This window comes from Erpetoichthys calabaricus, chromosome 9 (genome assembly GCF_900747795.2).
Source record: "Erpetoichthys calabaricus chromosome 9, fErpCal1.3, whole genome shotgun sequence".
In the NCBI taxonomy this organism is placed as follows: domain Eukaryota; kingdom Metazoa; phylum Chordata; class Cladistia; order Polypteriformes; family Polypteridae; genus Erpetoichthys; species Erpetoichthys calabaricus.
This window is the reverse complement of record NC_041402.2, coordinates 108940826-108959873: the sequence shown is the minus strand read 5'-3', so window position 1 is coordinate 108959873 and position 19048 is coordinate 108940826. Positions and strand designations below refer to the sequence as shown.

The following is a 19048-nucleotide window of genomic DNA, read 5'->3' as shown; positions in this document are numbered from 1 at the left end:
CTGCCTTTGGACTAAAACAAAAATGTAAGAGTAAGTTTAAGTGTTGTTCAGTCAATCATACTGAGGTCCAACTAGTGGCATGTTTCTCTTGTGAATGATTCCTCCTTCTGGGAGTCTGGTGGGTTTGACCTCACGGGAGTAGAAGGGTTGGAGCATGGTGCCCTTTCTGGGCAGATTTCTGGTGTTCCGGGTAGAGGAGAACAGGGTTAGTGACAGAGCTCTCTTGTGGTACAGCAGTTCATTACATACCTTTACAAAGCCTTTGAGGAGATCCATAGATGTGCATGTGTGACAGTGCCGTGACTTCTTTCCTCCATAAAGTCATTCACTGTTACTTTTAACTATTTATTATTAGTTTTTTTTAACTATGGTGGCAGTTATTTACTTAGAGTTTCTGTTTTTTGCTGCCCCGCCTCACCAATTCTAGTTGAAAACAATTAACAAGAACAAGTACAAGTAACTTCCAAGAGCCCCCCACCAAACACTCAGCTGCTTTTGTTCCTGTGTGGATAAAAAAAGCAAAAACATCCCTTCTAAAAGGGGAAAAAAAAGCATTCAAAATTTCCACCAAAAAAAAAAAAAAAAGTTTTTAGGAGCAAAATGTATCTTTTAATTAACTCTCACACCTCAGAACACAAACCTCTCAGCACTTCCTCTTCCATTTGCAAATATGACATCAGCAAGTCCCGTAAGTGACAAACACACACAAAAAAAGAAACACTTTTCTTTAAGCCAAGATATCACATTTGCTGCTTTTAATAAATGATTAGTACTCATGGTTACAAAAGAGACTACACATATAAATTTCTTTATATCAGATGGTTAAATTTCAACCATTCTGCAGCATGCCATACAGAGAAAAAAAGTCTTAGGAACAGAAATGCCCACGCATGGAGTGTGCTACAGGTAATAATTGAGTAGCTGTCCTCTTAGCTATATGACTGTGATGGTGACAATGTTTTCAAGACTAAACAGGCCAGACCTGAAAGCACCAGTGGAAAAACATCAAAACTGCACCCAGAAAACAAGAATCTATTTTAGGTCAAATTATGGAAAGGGCAGAAATTAAGCTGATTGTTTCATTTTTACTACAAAAGTATAGAGTGAAAAAGATCATCAAAGTCATTCATCATCAAAGTTCCTTTTAAAATATGGCTAGTATTAACACAATATTGATGATTCTAAATGCAATTGAAAAAAAGTCGTCTAAAGAGTGATTTACTGCACAAACAAATATATACACAGATTATAACACACCTTAAAAAATCAAAAAATATTCTTAAATTCATAACAATCTTAGTTTTAATATTGGTTCTTCCTTGTTTCATCATGGCCTTTTAAGAATACCAGTTTGTTTTCAAAAACTTCTAGTGCCTATTCCTCTTTATTTTCTACAGGAACAATTTCCATTAGAAGCTGGAGATGCAGTGTTAGTGGTTCTGTAAAAGAACAAATCCACACATCACAAAGAGCACAACACATGAAAAAGAACAGTAACCAACGGGCAATTTAAAAATGAAGAGTCTCTTTTAATTCTAAATTACTTTATCATTATCAGCAGTTTTTTCCACTTTTGTATATTATATGTACATCCTCACCTAAAGGGAAAACAGTCCACAAGATTTGTGATAAGCAATGATGTTTCCATAAAACACAATGACAATAAGAATCTTTGCAGTGCAATACTCTATGTAGTTTTATAGATCCAGGGAAAATACTTTTATGTAACCCAACTTACACAAGCACCACATACAAACGCAAACAACATAGCTACCTTTTTAAAGGCATGAAGATGGAGTGTTGTGGCCTCTTATTTTCCAAAATGAGCCCTGTGAATTTAAATGTGCTTGAGGTGTACATTCATGCACAATCATAAACTTTTCTAAACCCATAAAGTACATTTAGACAGGCTTGGCAATTTCCCATGACCCTCAAATATCTTTGCAAAGGTAAAGAGTGGTCTACTGTTCAACTGCTAGGACAGTATTACACATTTGGCATTCTGTATCCGAGTTTCAACTACTAAACAGACTCTCTGTTGTGACAGGTCAGCATAAGCTTTCTAAGCCACAGAGATAGAGGAGAGCGGCCCATTTTGATCAAGAAGTCTGGTTTCAGAGTGAATGCTCTGTTTATATAGGCGAGTACAACTACACTCAGCATGTCTTTTCTGCCTTTTGCTCATTTCCTGATAGAGAAGTTATGTTCCCAGTGGCAAGAGCCAAATTGGTACCACACAGGTAAAAGAATTGTTGCCAGCAGTACTAGGGGGAAATCTTATTTATTATATTTCCTGTTGATTGTGTTTTGTACTTGATAATCAAGTTTGATCAACAGAGCATGAGAATCTCAGTAAACCATCCAATCTCTATGAATATTAATTGGTGTGTACCAACGGCAGGGTCTTAATCAATGTAAGTATGTAACAGTATTTATAAATTTCTTTTCATTGGAAATAATTGTGTCCATTGTTTGATTGTGGAAAAAGATGGATGGACTAGGACTCCAAAGTCATTTAAGATGTACTTTTATCTACAAATTATTTAATTCTAAATTTTATTTATACTTTCTCAAATAAAATTAGATTTTAATCTACTGTACATTTTAAGTTTTGTTTAGATAGATCTTTTTGAGTTTCAGTCACTATAGATTTGTTAATCCATATAATACCAACTTGTTATTTACATTTCTGCCTAAGTTGTGTCTATAAACAGCAGCAGGCCCATCAGTAACATTATTAAGACCGTGATTTTGGCATTACAGAGCTGAGAAAAGCATCCTTGCAACAAAAACTAGCAGCCCCATGCTTGAAACATACAGTCTATCCGTCCCTTTGCAAATAGTTGTGGTTTTTGCAAGACATAATAAAAAAACAAACCCAGTACAACAATGGTACCAATAAGGTGCTTAATTTTAAGAAAATGTATTCTTTGCTATTTTGTTATTAATATCCACATTATTTATTTTGATGATCAAACTTGCATGCAGTAATTTAATTTAACTTGCAGTGTCATCATTGTAGTTTTTTTTGTATACACTATTTACTTTCTATCATTTCTTGTCAGAGAAGTTACTGTATGTTGCATATCCAATACCCAGTTTCCATTGCCAAGGTCTAATATGTTTGGGTCTATCTTACATCATTCAACTACATTTACAATTGACTCCTACCCTTTGCTTTGTTGGCGGCAATCCCACTTTTGAGGCTGTAAACGGCTTTTTCAGACCAAGGCAGAACAGGCTGTGTGGACAGGCCTGTCAGAAGCACTTGTCTCCACAAAATATAGCTTTAAAGATTTTCTACTATGTGTTTTATGCAACCTTATATTAGATGTATCTCATTTTTAGAACTGGTGAGGCCCAGATGGCTTCTAACCATTTCCTGATATACAAAATTACTTCACTCAACTTACTTTTTCTCATTCCCTGTAGCTCATCAGTCTTTTGCACCTAAACTTTGCAAAATAACATCAAAGACATATGAAAGTCCCCATAATACTGCAATCTAATATACTAAATAAGTTTCCAAGTGATGTATTTATAACTGTCTATGTAAAGTGAAACTTCAAATGCCTATTGTCTGATTTACATCTATTCACTTGTGTTCTTGTTAAAAAACTTTAAAATAATAGCGAACATCCACCCTGCTAACTCCTTTTATAACTTTAAACATTTTTGCGATGTTACAGCTTAATCTTGGTTTACATTTTGTGAGCCACTAGGGGGCGTACCGCCACCCTAACCCCCGACACAGACAGGCAGGACACAGGTTCAATTCAACACCCGTGTTTATTTACAATCGAAAGTGCACAAACCACCAACACCACACCAATATACAGTCCATTCCCTTCCTTGCCGCCAGTCCATGCGCCTCCACTCTTCCTCAGGCTTTGTCTACTCTTTCCTCCTGACTCTGGCCCCTCAATGGAGTGAGGTGGCTCCTCTTATTTAGGTCCCTGGAGTGTTCCAGGTGGCTCATCAGTATTACCTGGAATCACTCCCAGGTGTGTTCGAGGTCCTTTACAGGGCTCTGCAGCTTCCCCTGGTGGCCCCCACGGAACCCAACAAGGCTTCACCAAACTCCAGTTCCCAACATGCCCTGCAGGAATTCGTGGGGCCACAGCCACCCAGGAGGGCTGCTCTCTAGTGTCCCAGGGGAGGCATTGCCTCATCAATGCCCTCTCCCCTCTGCTGGCGTCCCGGCCAGGTAGTGGCCGTGGCTGCCCATCACAATTCTATCTATTAATTAGGATTTTCATTTCAAGAAAAAACTCCATTTAAAGTGCAGTACAATGTACATTGAGTACATTCCAGAGCTCAATTTTGTACTTACTTATTATCCTTTGAGCCCAGCTGAAACTGTAGTAAACAAAGGGCACATATAAGATGAGTCCACTCATAATGAATATCATGCAGTAAAGATACTCCCATGACGGTTCATCAATAATGGGGGCAAAAACCAAGTAGATTGACATCAAAAGAACCACAATAGGAATTATTATAGGTACCTGAAAAGAAAAATAAATCATTCCATTTATACAGACTGAAGTACCTCAATGTTCAAATTTATAAAGGCATGTGGACTGCTATTGGTAGAAGTAGGTTTCCGTTGAATTAGGTCAGGTCAGGTCAGGTCAGGTCAAGTTGGGGAGCATGTACTGCTACAGCTCGTTGCTACATCCACAACAAGACAGACAGCTCAGGATCCTAGTTTGCAACCCGCCAGGCAGACATGCGGTCCAGACATGTGGGCATTCTTTCGGCCTGGTCCAGCTACTCAGGTACTCAACAATGAGGATCCCGTGAGCCGGATCACCCTCGGGAAATCTAGCCACATGGCCGTAGTGCCGTAACCGACTCTCTCTCACAATGCAGGTAATGTGCCTCATTCTGGACTCTGTGAGCAACCGCTCATTCAACACAAAGTCAAAATTTGCAGTACTCAAGGATTCTCCGAAGTGACACAGTACCAAAGGAGTACAGTTTTCATCTCAGGTCATTGGATATCGTCCATGTAACCATATAGAAAAGCAGGAAGCACCAGGACTCTAAAGACCTGGGTTTTCATCCTTTTGCATAGATATCGAGAGCGCCACACACCTGTTTCCAGCAACATCATGACCCCCCATGCTCTCCCAATCCTTCTACTGACTTCATATGAAGAGTCATCAGAGACATGCACCTCTCGACAAGGCTGACTCTCTCTGCATACAAAAGTTTAATTTGAAAAGATTCCTAATTTGTTTACTCTTACAAATAGTATTTAGCATAAAGTATGCAAATAAAACCTAAGCAAAAAATGTTACTTAATGTGTTCACATTTTACCTGTACTGGTCTCTTCATGTCTTTTCTAGTAAATCTCATAACAATTAAAGACAGCACTGTGGCACCATAAGACAGCCATACAGCAAAACTGAAATAGTTGATAAGTGTTTCAATATCTGCAGGCATCATGTAAATAATGCTGATAACTCCCTGATTAAAAAAAAAGGAAAATGACTTCAGGAAACACAGTACAATTCAAAATCACTTTTAACAACTCTTTGAAACTTTTTAGATTTCTGTATGAATGGTCTTACCTTTATCTTTATATATATTTGTAGTGAAGTGTAAAATGAATGAACTCTGGCATATAAATTGATAGCTATTTTGTATGTTTTTATTTGCAATGTCAAAGAGTCAGGAAACTGGGCAAACCAATTTTCTATTCTCAGAGTTTCATTGATGAGGAAATCACCATCTTGGCCAGTTTTATAGTAAAATAGTCCTCCTTGCTTGTTTGCTACTGTAAAATAGGTGAATTGGGAAGGGGTTGTACATTAGCAGTTTAACTGGTCAATGGCATAGGAAGGGATAAGCAAGCTTATTCTATAGGTCATTGGAATCGAACTGTGGCTTTAACAGGATTAGATGAACCACGTGGGTTATCTGCACCCTTTGGTCCTGAAGTATAAAAAAAATAATAATAATAATTCATTACATTTATATAGCACTTTTCTCAGTACTCAAAGCGCTATTCACACAGGGAGGAACCCGGGAAGCGAACCCACAATCTTCCACAGTCTCCTTACTGCAAAGCAGCAGCACTACCACTGCGCCACCTGTGAGGAAATAAGTCGGACCAGTGTAAGACTAGGCTCCCCCTCCCCCTCCCCCTCAGTCTCTGTCTGTCTCATGCCATTTAACACAGAAGAGAAGACAACTCTGTCTTAGTAGTCATATTGAGACAGGTGCAGATGATAAGCTTACTGAAAAGAATCAAATGCAACTATAAGTTATTGGGCCACCTGAAACTACACATCAACACATCAGGTTGTATGGTTTTGGTTTGCAGTGCCACATTGTATTTGGTTGTAGGACATTAGTTATAATAAAATGTATTACTTATAATACATACTTCACAAAGTGTTGTTCTTTCTGCTGCTTATTCCTTTGCTCTAATTAATTGCCTGTGATTAAAGATATATAAAGGAAGGGGGAGAAAATACTGAAGTACAGTGCATAGTGGTAAGTGTATGAGATTTGAAGCATTTTGGTAAAGTCTACATTATAAAAAGCACAAAGGGGAAAACAGACACACCTAGAACTCCAAACAAAAAAGAAAGCAAAAAATAAAATAAATAAAATAATATTGTAAAACAAAGAGACAAATAGCACACACACAAAAAAATTATACAATTGCATGTTTGCTAAAGATAATGTTTACATCAATGCTTTCAAGTGTTTTCCATGGCAAACATTATTTTTTGATACATAGGTTTCAGAAAGTATTTAGACTCCTTCACTTTTTTCACATTTTGCTATGCTGCAGTCCCATTTAATTTTCTTTTTATCGAATTTATTAAAAGCAAGTAACATTCCACACAAACAAGTCAAAATTAATAAACTAAATTCAATTCAAACCCCACCCAAGAGAAAGAGAGGAAGGCCAATAGCCAGAGTAAAACTTTAAGAGTAAAAAAAGAGGGAAAAGAATCCTTTTCCTCAATATAAAAGATTATACTAAAATGTTATTTATTAGATCCTGCCAGGTTTTAAAAAAAGTTTTGAACAGATCCTCTAACTGAGAATTTGACTTTTTCCAATTTCAAATAGCATATAACATCAGTGGGTAAGTAAGTTACCCACTGACTTAAAAGAGGTGGGCTAGGATTCTTCTAGTTGAGCAAGATATGTCTATGTGCTAATACTGAAGTAAAGGGAATTATAGTTTGTTTGTCCTTCTTCACTTTAAGCCCTAACTCCATCCTTTTATAAAATTATTTATTTATTTTTTAAAAAAAAATATTATTTATAAAATTATTATTTTAATGCCCCCTGAGCTCTGTCTCTGCCCCATTCCAAATCTCGCAGTAGTGCAATGCGCAAGACCATATTGTAAGGCTTGGGAAATGGGATGCTTTCAAAGAAAATTAAAAGAATTAAGGAAATGACGACTTATGGTGGGTGGCATGGTGGCGCAGTGGGTAGTTCGCTGCTGGTTTGCTTCCCGGATCCTCCCTGCATGCAGTTTGCATGTTCTCCCCGTGTCTGCGTGGGTTTCCTCCGGGTACTCTGGTTTCCTCCCACAGTCCAAAGACATGCAGGTTGGGTGCATTGGTGATTCTAAATTGTCCCTAATGTGTGCTTGGTGTGTGTGTGTGTGTGTGTGTGTGTGTGCCCTGCGGTGGGCTGGCGCCCTGCCCGGGGTTTGTTTCCTGCCTTGCGCCCTTTGTTGGCTGGGATTGGCTCCAGCAGACCCCCGTGACCCTGTGTTAGGATGTAGCGAGTTGTATAATGACTGACTGACTGACTGACATACAGCATGTACATGTAGCATACAGAGTATTTAAGCTACATTCAAATAATACTTATTTTATTGATTATTTAAACCTTAGGGTTGACTAATTTGGCAGCCTTTCAACAGATTTGTTTGTTTTGTATTAAAAGTCCAAACTGAAATTTAAGACAAATTAGAACAATATCTTCAAGAAATGCAAACTCAAACTGCATTATGACCCCCATTTTGGAAAGATTTAGTCTAAACATTTGACTTATTGAATCAGCTTACTTATCCACCTATTTATGTATTTACTAGGGAGGTTACTCCCTGCTCGCTTTGCTCACCAACCCCCCTTGCCTGCGCTACGCGCCAGCTACTTTGCATCTCTGCTGCTCGTATTGTGAACGCACCCCAAGGAGACCTGGTCGCTCCTCCGAAACCCCCTCTTAAACGGTGATACTGTATTTCTTTCCCATTGTTTATTTTTTTTTTTTACCTCCTCTTTGCTCGATCAGCTGCTGGCTTGCTGCAGCTGCCCTGCCGCGTGATCTGCATCTCACACAACGCTTTGAACATTTAAAAGCCTGTATAGCTGCTGCATTTGTCATCTACTCTTTGTCTTTTATTTTCGACCCTGGGCGTGCTTAAATCTGTGAGTGCGTGCGGGTCGGGCCAAGGCTGGGTGCATCCCTGGAATCTCCACCATAAAAATAAATCACCATCTTCTCAATGGTGTGAATCTTAGTGGCACCAGACCACTACAGTGTTATTCATTTCTCCTTGCTGCTGATTGGCTGTGATGCATCTCCAGCTGAGTGTTCTTGTATTTTCCGTTTTGTTCCTCTGAACCCTTAAACTGCCACAACCGGCAATAGTCTTTTCCCAGTGCCACTTGCGAGCACGCAGGAGCTGATCAGTCAGTGCTGTACATTCGTTGACCAGCCAGCTCATGATCACTGCCAGCCCTTTGTGAGCAGGGGGGCTGAACGCACCCCTAGAAGACACAGACACTCCTCAAAAAACCCTCTTAAAAACGCTGATAGACTACCTTTACATTGCTCCCTTACTTGCTGGGCTTACTTGCGGCTGCTTTGTTGCTACGCTTACTTAAAAGCCCGAAAAGCACGTGTCCTTTTTGGCTGATTGCTTTGTTTCTCTCTCCTCCCCCAGACATCCTCTCTTCCTGTTGGGCGTCCTGCTCCCGTTGTGCTCGCCTATGATGTTTGCCTATTCTTTTAAACGAGAACTAACTGCATACTGAGCTCGTTTTACTTCTGAAAAAGACATGTTTGTTTGAATAAAGTTCCTGTCTCTACAATCTCCTGTTTTTCTGTGCAATTCTGGGACCCAAGCGTGACACCCTGCAGCACTGCAGCCTCACTGTCCCTGTGATTGAGCCGCTGCACTAGACTAGCCTGCAAGCGTCAGCACTTACCTCTGTGTGCTTGAGTGCAGTCAGTTCAAGCACAGTTGGCTCGGTGATTTCATCCATGGCGTCAGTTACACCTTGTACATATTGTTCCAATACTTTTTAAAATAGTTTTTACAGTTCATTGGCAGTGTGTAAAACAATCAGTGTTGCAGTAATTGTGATGCTCTTTGCATGAAAAAAATGTGTTCCATTAAAATTTCACTTTTTCTTTGTAAATTGTGATGTTTACTTAAAGTGCAGCAAAAAAGTATTTGGAGTCCAGGGATGCATTAACCCCCAAGTATGTGGCAGTTTAAGGGTTAAAGCCCGAAGATGCCATTGAAACGCCCTGCACCTTCTAAGGCTTCTGGCAATGAAAACGCACTTGCATGAATTACAGTACGTATAGCGGTAACATCAGTATTTTACATTCTAGCACTGCGAGTGACATATCAGTACAGTACTGTGCAGTATATGGGTTCACCTTTACATTCTTTTTTTAGGTAATGTATTAAGCTGAGTTTGAAATGAAATTAAAATGTTTTGGGGGCATATTTAGGGTTTAACCTATAAAAATAAAAAATTTGTGGTTTTTCACAATTTGTGGGTGCTCTAGGAACGTAACCTCCATGAAATTTGGGGGTGTACTATATATATATATATATATATATATATATATATATAGAGAGAGAGAGAGAGAGAGAGAGAGAGAGAGAGTAGATTTTAAAGAGCTTCCGTAAAAAGAAAAAAAAATAGTATATCCATCCCTTTCTGTCTTTGTTTGTTTGTTTGTTTCTGTCTTTCTTTCTTTGTTTCTTTCTTTCTATTTGTATAAAGTATAAAAGACTACACTTTAGTGTAATGTTGAAAAATATCTTAAATAAGAATGCAGAAACTATAGTGTAAAATTAAAGGTCAGCAATGTTGCCAGTTTACCATATATTCAACATAATAATCAATAAGAGAAAGCTGTCTACAAATCACACTCTGGTTACTACTCCAGAGTATCAGATGAAAATGTTATGTAGATGAATAGCTAAAATAATCGAAGAGGAAATGCATGAGAACTGTATAAAACATGGGGTGACACAGTGGCGCATTGGGTAGCGCTGTTGCCTCGCAGTTAGGAGACCCGGTTCGCTTCCCAGGTCCTCCCTGTGTGGAGTTTGTAGGTTCTCCCCATGTCTGTGTGGGAGTCCAAAGACATGCAGGTTAGGTGCACTGGCGATTCTATATTGTCCCTAGTATGTGCTTGGTGTGGGTGTGTGGGCTGGCACCCTGCCCAGGGTTTGTTTCCTGCCTTCCACCCTGTGTTGGCTGGGATTGGCTCCAGCAGACCCCCGTGACCCTGTGTTCGGATTCAGCGGGTTGGAAAATGGATGGATGGATGGATGTATAAAACACTATCATCCTGTCCAGGGATTTTTCCTGCCTGGTACCCTTTTCTTAGACTCCATAGGCTCCATCCCACCCCCGCTGCCATGCTCAGAATTCAGCAGGGTTACAAAATGGTATGATATGGTTTTAGTAAAATTTGCATTACGCAGAAAAGAAGTCTATCAAGCAGAGCATGAATGACAACTGATATGGAGTTAAAGTAAATGGCATACAAACTGACCTTTTTATTACCTGTATTACAAGGTAGGAAGGGAATCGACCCTGCTAACTGCCATATCACCTGCAATATTGTTGCTGCAAAAAAGAACATGACTGCGACCATGCCAAAAACCACAAAAAATAGCACTGCTTATAAAATAAGCAGAAAAGTTGACAATAATGCTATAAAAACAATTTTAACAATAATAATGCTTCAAAACATACAACTGAAGAAACAGCGATATTGTAAGAGATCGCATAAACAAAATAAGACTTACATTGAATATAATGGCTGGAGATGGTGTAAGTCTTTTTACATTAATGTAGGACAGGATTTTGATCATATGACCTTCTCTTCCAGACACTAATATAAGCCTTTGAAAGTAAAAAGAAAACAAGAGTTAAGGTTATAATAATCATATCACAGTATGAGAAAGATATACTGTATGTTTAGACCCAAGGTCTTAAAGGATTATGTCATCAAAAATTATATATTTAATATTCTCCTTATCACATGTACTATGCCATTACATCTTTTTGAGTGCTGTATTCCTTAAACTGGCTATTGCAAATGTAGTATTCTCATGTTTGTATTTCTATTATTCATGACACAAGTAAAAAGTAGGCTGACAACTGAAAAAGATAAATGACTTAGCTGATCACGAAAATACAGTAATGAAGGGTAATTTAGGATATTGGATTAAGGAAAGAAACTGTGGTAGTAAATATTTTTTTGTCATTTACAGTGGAAGTTATTATACTGCACAGAAAGGACCAAAACTGAACAACATAATTATATAAATAGGTTTTAAAATGCCACACACAAGATAAGATTATCATGATAACTATAGGCACCTAGTTATTAGGGCTCATATATTAAACTTGAACAAAAGAATCTGAAAAGCCTTTTCAGAACAATTGAGTATTTAAGAAGTGCGTGTTTGCTCAGGATACAGTCATGTGAAAAAGTACACCCCGCAAAATGTTTTTTCCTTTTTCACATATGTGGACATAAACTAATCAAAACTGAATGGCAGAATTATATTAATAGGTTTTAAAATGCCAGACACAAGAGAAGATTATCATGATAACTGTAGGCATTATTATGTATTCATCTTGATTTGTAAATGTTAAGGGGTATCCTGTTACAGTGGAACCTCGGGTCACGAATGTCTCAGACCACTTACAAATGGGGTTATGACCAAAACGTTTGCCAAACTTTTGCATCTGTTCACGACCACACACTCGGGTGACGAACAAGCCAGTTTCCCTTCTGGTTCGTACGTGCCGATGATTTCCGCACATGTTCAGTCTCTCCCTGTGCATTCCCTGTGCAGCAAGTGACAAGAGAGAGAGAGAAGGCAGTTAAAGAATGCACCGGGCTTGTTCTTAAAGAGACTGATTCGAGCATTGTTTTAACCTCGTTGTATTTAATGAAGACTTTTTTCTATTAGATTTTAACTTCCACTTCACTTCTGTTTACAGCAATCGGTTCGTAGCGTGCATTGTTGCAATGTTACTTTTCTTGGTTTCTACTCTCATTTAAAAAAAAAGTGTTTACAGCAAGCGGTTCGTAAGGCTATAGCGTGAATTCTTGCAATGTTACTTTTCTCTGTTCATGTTTAGTTTACTATTACGCTGTGCATTCTATAGTATAATTAACTATTTTTGTGCTTAAAAATCTTTAAAAAAACATACATACAGTTTACATACAGTTTGTACGGTCTGGAATGGATTAATTGTATTTACATACAATCCTATGGGGGAAATTACTTCGGGTCACGACCAAATCAGGTTACGACCAGGGTTTTGGAATGAATTACGTTTGTGACCCAAGGTTCCACTGTATTTCTTATATGGTAAAGGGCACAGTTGTGTGTGCATGTGTAATATAAATAAGGGGGTGTGGAGTTTAGAGTAAACAGTGTGTATGGAATGAGCAATAGAGAGACCAGTGTGTGAGAAAGATATAAGCATTTGCAGTTGTTTCAGTTTCATTAAATAAAGTGTTCCTGTTTGTTCATCAACCTTTGGGATTGGTTGTATTTAGATGTATACAGTAATCCCTCGCTATATAGCGCTTCGGCTTTCTCGGCTTCACTCTATCGCGGATTTTATATATAAGCATATTTAAATATATATCGCAGATTTTTTGCTGGTTCGCGGATTTCTGCGGACAATGGGTCTTTTAATTTCTGGTACATGCTTCCTCAGTTGGTTTGCCCAGTTGATTTCATACAATTGACGCTATTGGCAGATGGCTGAGAAGCTACCCAACCAGAGCGCGTATTATGTATTAAATAAAACTCCTCAACTATATTGTGAGCACGGGGGCTGTTCGCACCCCTAGAGGATACGGCCGCTCCTCAAAAAACGCTGAAAGATTACCTTCACATTGCTCTCTTCCTTGCTGGGCTTACATATGGCTGCTTTATCAAGCGATATGCTTCCTGCACGGTGCTTCGCATACTTAAAAGATCAAACAGCACGTATTGATTTTTGATTGTTTACTTTTCTCTCTCTCTTGCTCTGACATTCTCTGCTCCTGACGGAGGGGGTGTGAGCAGGGGGGCTGTTCGCACCCCTAGACGATACGGACGCTTGTCTAAAAATGCTGAAAGATTACCTTCATGTTGCTCCCATCTGTGCAGCTGCTTTATCAAGCGACATGCTTCCCGCACGGTGCTTCGCATACTTACAAACTCGAAGAGCATGTATTGATTTTTGATTGTTTTTCTCTGTCTCTCTCCCTCTCTCTGTTCGCACATTGACCTAGAGGATACGGACGCTCCTCTAAAAAATGCTGAAAGACTACCTTTACATTGTACATCCCTGCAGCTGCTTTGTCCGGCGGTGCTTCGCATACTTAAAAGCCAAACAGCCCTATTGATTTTTGTTTGCTTTTCTCTCTCTCTCTCTCTCTCTCTGACATTCTCTGCTCCTGACGCGCACTCTTTTGAAGAGGAAGATATGTTTGCATTCTTTTAATTGTGAGACGGAACTGTCATCTCTGTCTTGTCATGGAGCACAGTTTAAACTTTTGAAAAAGAGACAAATGTTTGTTTGCAGTGTTTGAATAATGTTCCTGTCTCTCTACAACCTCCTGTGTTTCTGTGCAAATCTGTGACCCAAGCATGACAATATAAAAATAACCATATAAACATATGGTTTCTACTTCGCGGATTTTCACCTTTCGCAGGGGGTTCTGGAACGCAACCCCCGCGATCGAGGAGGGATTACTGTACAGAAGATAAGGATATTTAACAAATTGGCAATGAGACTGGTCCAGTGAACTCAATGCAAAAGCAACAATGGGTCAAATAGGAAAAAATGTCAGAATACGAAGAATCCAAGGAGAACTTCAGTTCTTATCTGGAACAGTTGGAGCTGTGGATGACAGCAAATGACATGCCAGAGGATAAGAAGGTTTGTGTTTTTCTGTCTATTATAGGCGCAAAGACTTACGGCTTGTTAAAGAATTCAATCGTGCCAGGTACTCCAAGTACAAAGACGTGCATGGAGCTGAAAGCAGCACTGATAGCACATTACAAACCACAGCCTTTGATTATAGCAGAGTGGTTCCGCTTTTATAAACGAAACCAGCATGAAGAGGAAAGTATTGCTGAATATGTTGTATTAAGGATTGCTTCCGGTGGTTGTTGCTAAAGGAAGTAAGGCAGCTCTGTTTGGGCAAAATTGTTTTAAAGTCCTTAAATACACTGGGCCAGTCTTTTTCAGATTAAAAGCCTTGAACCACTGTCACTACAGGAGGTTATGGCAAAACACAAAAAGATATTTGAAGTAGGGCTAGGAATAATCAAAAATTTCAAAGCACAAATGAAAATGAAGCCGGATATTAGTCCAAAGTTCCATAAAGCAAGGCCTGTGCCATATTCACTTAAGCAAGCTGTTGAACTTGAACTGGATAGATTAGAGAAGGCTGGATTAATTTCTAAAATTGAAAGAAGCAACTGAGCTGCCCCAGTTGTAGCAGTACCAAAAAGTGATCAGTCACTCACATTATGTGGTGACTGTAAAGTTATAGTAAATCAAAGGATTACAAAATGATAAAGTATGGGACTGTTCTTCAAAGTGCAGAGCAGAGCCATTATTTTTAGCATGTGATGCCTATGGAGTGGGAGCTGTGATATCACATGTAGAAAATGCCGAAGAGAGGTCTATACCTTTGCATCAATCTAGTGAGAAAAACCATGTCCAAAACAAAAAAGAGGCATTAGCTTTGATTTTTGGGGTAAAAAGATTTCAGAAATATTTATATGGCAGATGGTTCACACTGCTTAAAGACCACAAATCTCTGTTGTCCATTCTGGGTCCTAAAACAGCAGTACCTACCTTAGCTGCTGCTAGAATGCAGAGGTGGTCTGTCATTCATTCTGCATATTATTATGACATTCAGTACAGAAAATCTGCAGAACATAGCAATGCTGATACTTTGTCAAGATTACCTCAGCAGCAAAGGGAAAGTTCAGACGCAGAAACTGGAGACATTTGGATGTTGTCTAGCGCAAATAAGCTTCCTATAAAAGCTATTGATATTGCAAATGAAACCAAACATGATCCATTATTTTTTTAGTGTGATTTAACTTTAAATGGGTGGCCAGATAAGGTTCAAAATTTGCTTGTATACTTTAGGGTCGCAGAGTGATTATACCTCCTATGTATTATGAGCAGTTACTTGAAGAATCGCATGAATCACACCTGCGAATGTGCAGAATGAAAGCTTTCGCACAAAGCTATTTATGGTGACCAAATATGGACAGTGAAATTGAAAAAAAAGTAAATTAGTGTGATGCATGTTGTGTAGTATGTAACCAGCCACCAACTGCCCCTTTGCACTACTGGAAATGGCCTACTAGAGTATGGCAGAGAGTTCATGTCAACTTTGCTGAGAAAGACCAGCAGTATTTTCTAGTCCTTATTGATAGCCATTCTAAATAGCTTGAGGTTTTCACTATGACTAAGCTAACAACAACTCTGAAAATTGAAACTGGGGACAGAACCGTGTGGGATTTCCCATGGATGGTCTGCAGAGGACTGAGTGAGTCAGTGCAGCTTGCCACCCCCTGTTTCTGACATGGAACTACTATTATTCAGGCCCTTTAGCTGCCTCTCACTTGCACATGTGTGACATCTGTTATTTCTTATATGGTAAAGGGCATGGTTGCATGTGCATGTGTAATATAAAAAAGGAGGTGTGGAGTTTAGAGTAAACAGTGTGTATGGAATGAGTGATAGAGAAACCAGTGTGTGAGAAAGATAAGCGTTTGCTGCTGTTTCAGTTTTGTTAAATAAAGTGTTCCTTTTGTTCATCACCCTGTGGGATTGGTTGTATTTAGATGTATACAGAAGACACGAATATATAACAAGCACCAAGTTATTAGGGCTCATAAATTAGACTTGAACAAAAGAATCTGAAGAGCCTTTAATCAACTGATCAAGAATTTAAAAAGTGCGCGTTTGCTCAGGACACAGTCATGTGAAAAGGTACACTCCACAAAATGTTTATTCCTTTTTAACATATGTGGACATATCAATATTTAATACTCATTTAAACGGTCTCTAGATGAGATAAAGGTGAAATAATATTACAGACATTATGCTATATTTACATTTTGTAGTCCATTATATAACTGAAATAAACATAGATGTAAATTTCACACATTGACAAAGTAAGTATGCCCCTACATTCATCAGTACTTCAAATCCCTAAAATTAAAATCAGGTCCACCAGATCAAGTGCAAGAGGATCTTGATGGAACCTATTTAAACCTCAAGACGTTTACTTTGGTTTGCTCTTTATTGTTGAATTGTGTGTTCTCATCATGCCTAGTTTGAAAGAGCTCTCTGAGGCCCTCATGTGTCTGTAAAGGGATTTAAAAAGATCTCCAAACAAATGGAAATCAACTATTCCACTGACTGAAAGAATACAAGAGGAGAAGACTTCAAAGAACTTCCAACTTGTTTAGTCCTTACCCGGACTTGTTCAGGTCGGGCCACCACAGTAAGTTCAGAGCAGAATGCAAGATATTGAAGAAAGTCTCTGAAAGTTCCAGAATTTCATCAAGGGGCCTACAGGTAGCTCTTGCCATGGTTGATGTCAAACAAGTTAGATCTATAAGGGAGTTGTGCCAAAATGAAACCATTGCTGTTCAATATGAACATCAGGGCAAGACTAAAGTTTGCCCATGAATATCTGGACAAAGATCATGACTTATGGGACAATGTGCTTTGGACAGATGAGATAAAGATGGAGTAAAATTAGCCACAGTACCAGAAGACATGTTTGGAGAAAAAACAAAGACAGCATTTGACCAGAAGAACCTGACACCAACTGTAAAGCATGATGGTGGAAATGTTATGGTTTTGGATTTGCTACATCAGGGCATGGGCTATATTTATATGAATTTTTCACTGTACCAAAGTGTGCTTGAGGATGTCAGACCACCTGTCAGAAGATTAAAGCTGAACTAAACGTGGACCTTGGAACATGAAAATGACCCTAAACATACAAGGAATGGCTGAAAAGAAAGAAATGGAGAGTTTCAAAATGGTCAATTCAAAACTTGGATCTGAATGCTGTGGGGGAACTTGAAACAGGTTGTGCATGCAAGACATCCCTCACACATGACACAACTGAAAGAATTCAACATGGAGGAGTAGGAAAAAACTCAGCTTTTTAAGAGTTTGACTTTATTTTAGTTACAGTTTCAGTATACTACATACTGATCACCAAAAACACCCCTTCTGCTTCCCGAAAACAGTGGCTATTACTTTCCCTGCTGACAGAGTAACTTTAAACTTGTTCTGAGCAGATGCTGGAAAGTGCCATTCCACTGACTGTCTTTTTTGGTCTGTGGTTCAAAGTGATGGATCCATTTGTTATCCCCAGTGACGATCTGCAATAAAAAATGTTCTCCCAACTAAGAATGTGACAAGTTTACTTATCATTAGACCCTACTTGTTGGAGATGCTTTGAAACACCTGTTTTCATTGGTAACATATTTTGCTAAGCTATGTCTATGTATTAGGTTATTTTAAATTATTTATCAGGCAGTTCTGGGACCTGCTGAATCCTCATCTTGTTGTAATATCCATTTGAAAAACACTGCTTAACAAGTAGGCTGTTTTAGATCTATAATACTTTTTGTCACCAGGGGTACATTTTGCTTTTTGCAGAAGATCTTTAAGTAAATAAATACATAAATAGTTAGATACAGTATATTAGTATATAAAATCTAAATGGCAGTCCTCTCTTGAAGTGGATAATACCAGTCTAGCATATCACAATGTAGAAAACTGCACTGGTCATCACAGAATTATTGAAGATGAGAAGGATGTCAGTTACCACATTTAGGGAACACGGTCTCCTAAGGAAAAAGAGCCTACTTTACCCTTTCCTATATAGATTCTCTGTGTTCCAACACAAGACCAACATGTCATTAATGTGGACCCCCAAGTACTTGTATGAGTCTACAACTTGACAGGATATAGAGGCTCTTTGGTGCGGCCGAAATTCAATAACCAGTTCCTTGGTTTTGTTGATGTTAAAATGCAGACATTTCTCTTTGCACCAAGAAACAATGTTCTCCCGCAGACTCCTATACTCTATCTCATCTTTTTTATCAATACACCCCATAAGTGCAGAATCATCTGAGAATTTCTACAAGTGACATGACCTGGTGTTAAATTTATTGTCTGAGGTGTACAGAGTGAAGAGAAAAGGAGACAGGACTGTTCCTTGTTCTCTTGTTTCTCACATCTGTATTAGAAACACAGTCCTTGCATCTCACAAATTACAGTCTGCTCGACAGACAGTCCATTATCCAGGACAACATAGGCTCATCCACCTGAATATCTCTGAGTTTAACCCTTAACAGGGATGGTTGGATAGTATTGAAGGCACTGGAGAAATCAAAAACATAACCCTAACAGTGCTGCCAGCTTTGTCCAGGTGAGAATAAGCTTTGTTGCGTAGACAGATAATTACATCCGCCACTCCAATCTTTGTCTGATAGGCAAACTGCAGATATAAGCTCCACTGGTCTGTAGTCATTTAATGAAGAGGCACCTGCTTCTTTGGAACAGGAACAATGCATGATGATTTCCACAACAGTGGCACTTTCTGGAGCCTTATGGACAGACTGAACAGGTGACAGAGGACACCACAAAGTTTATAAGCATAGGCCTTAAGAACTCAAAGACTGACTCCATCTGGACCTGTAGCTCTTCCTGGGTGTAGCTTTTTCATTTATCTCCT

The 19048-nt window shown here is 38.8% G+C and overlaps 1 protein-coding gene across 1 annotated transcript in view; it reads right to left on the bottom strand.

Annotated features, from left to right (window-relative positions):
• Positions 1-828: 828 nt before the first annotated feature.
• The window catches only part of slc7a9 (solute carrier family 7 member 9), a 294481-nt gene continuing 276261 nt past the window's right edge, over positions 829-19048 (bottom strand). Inside the window, exons 10-13 of the mRNA XM_028810064.2 lie at positions 11049-11145; positions 5327-5476; positions 4334-4508; positions 829-1439 (exon numbers count right to left, since the gene is read on the bottom strand). Coding sequence (XP_028665897.1) covers positions 1375-1439; positions 4334-4508; positions 5327-5476; positions 11049-11145 — 487 coding nt within the window. The 3' untranslated portion in view covers positions 829-1374. The remainder of the gene's footprint in view (positions 1440-4333; positions 4509-5326; positions 5477-11048; positions 11146-19048) is intronic.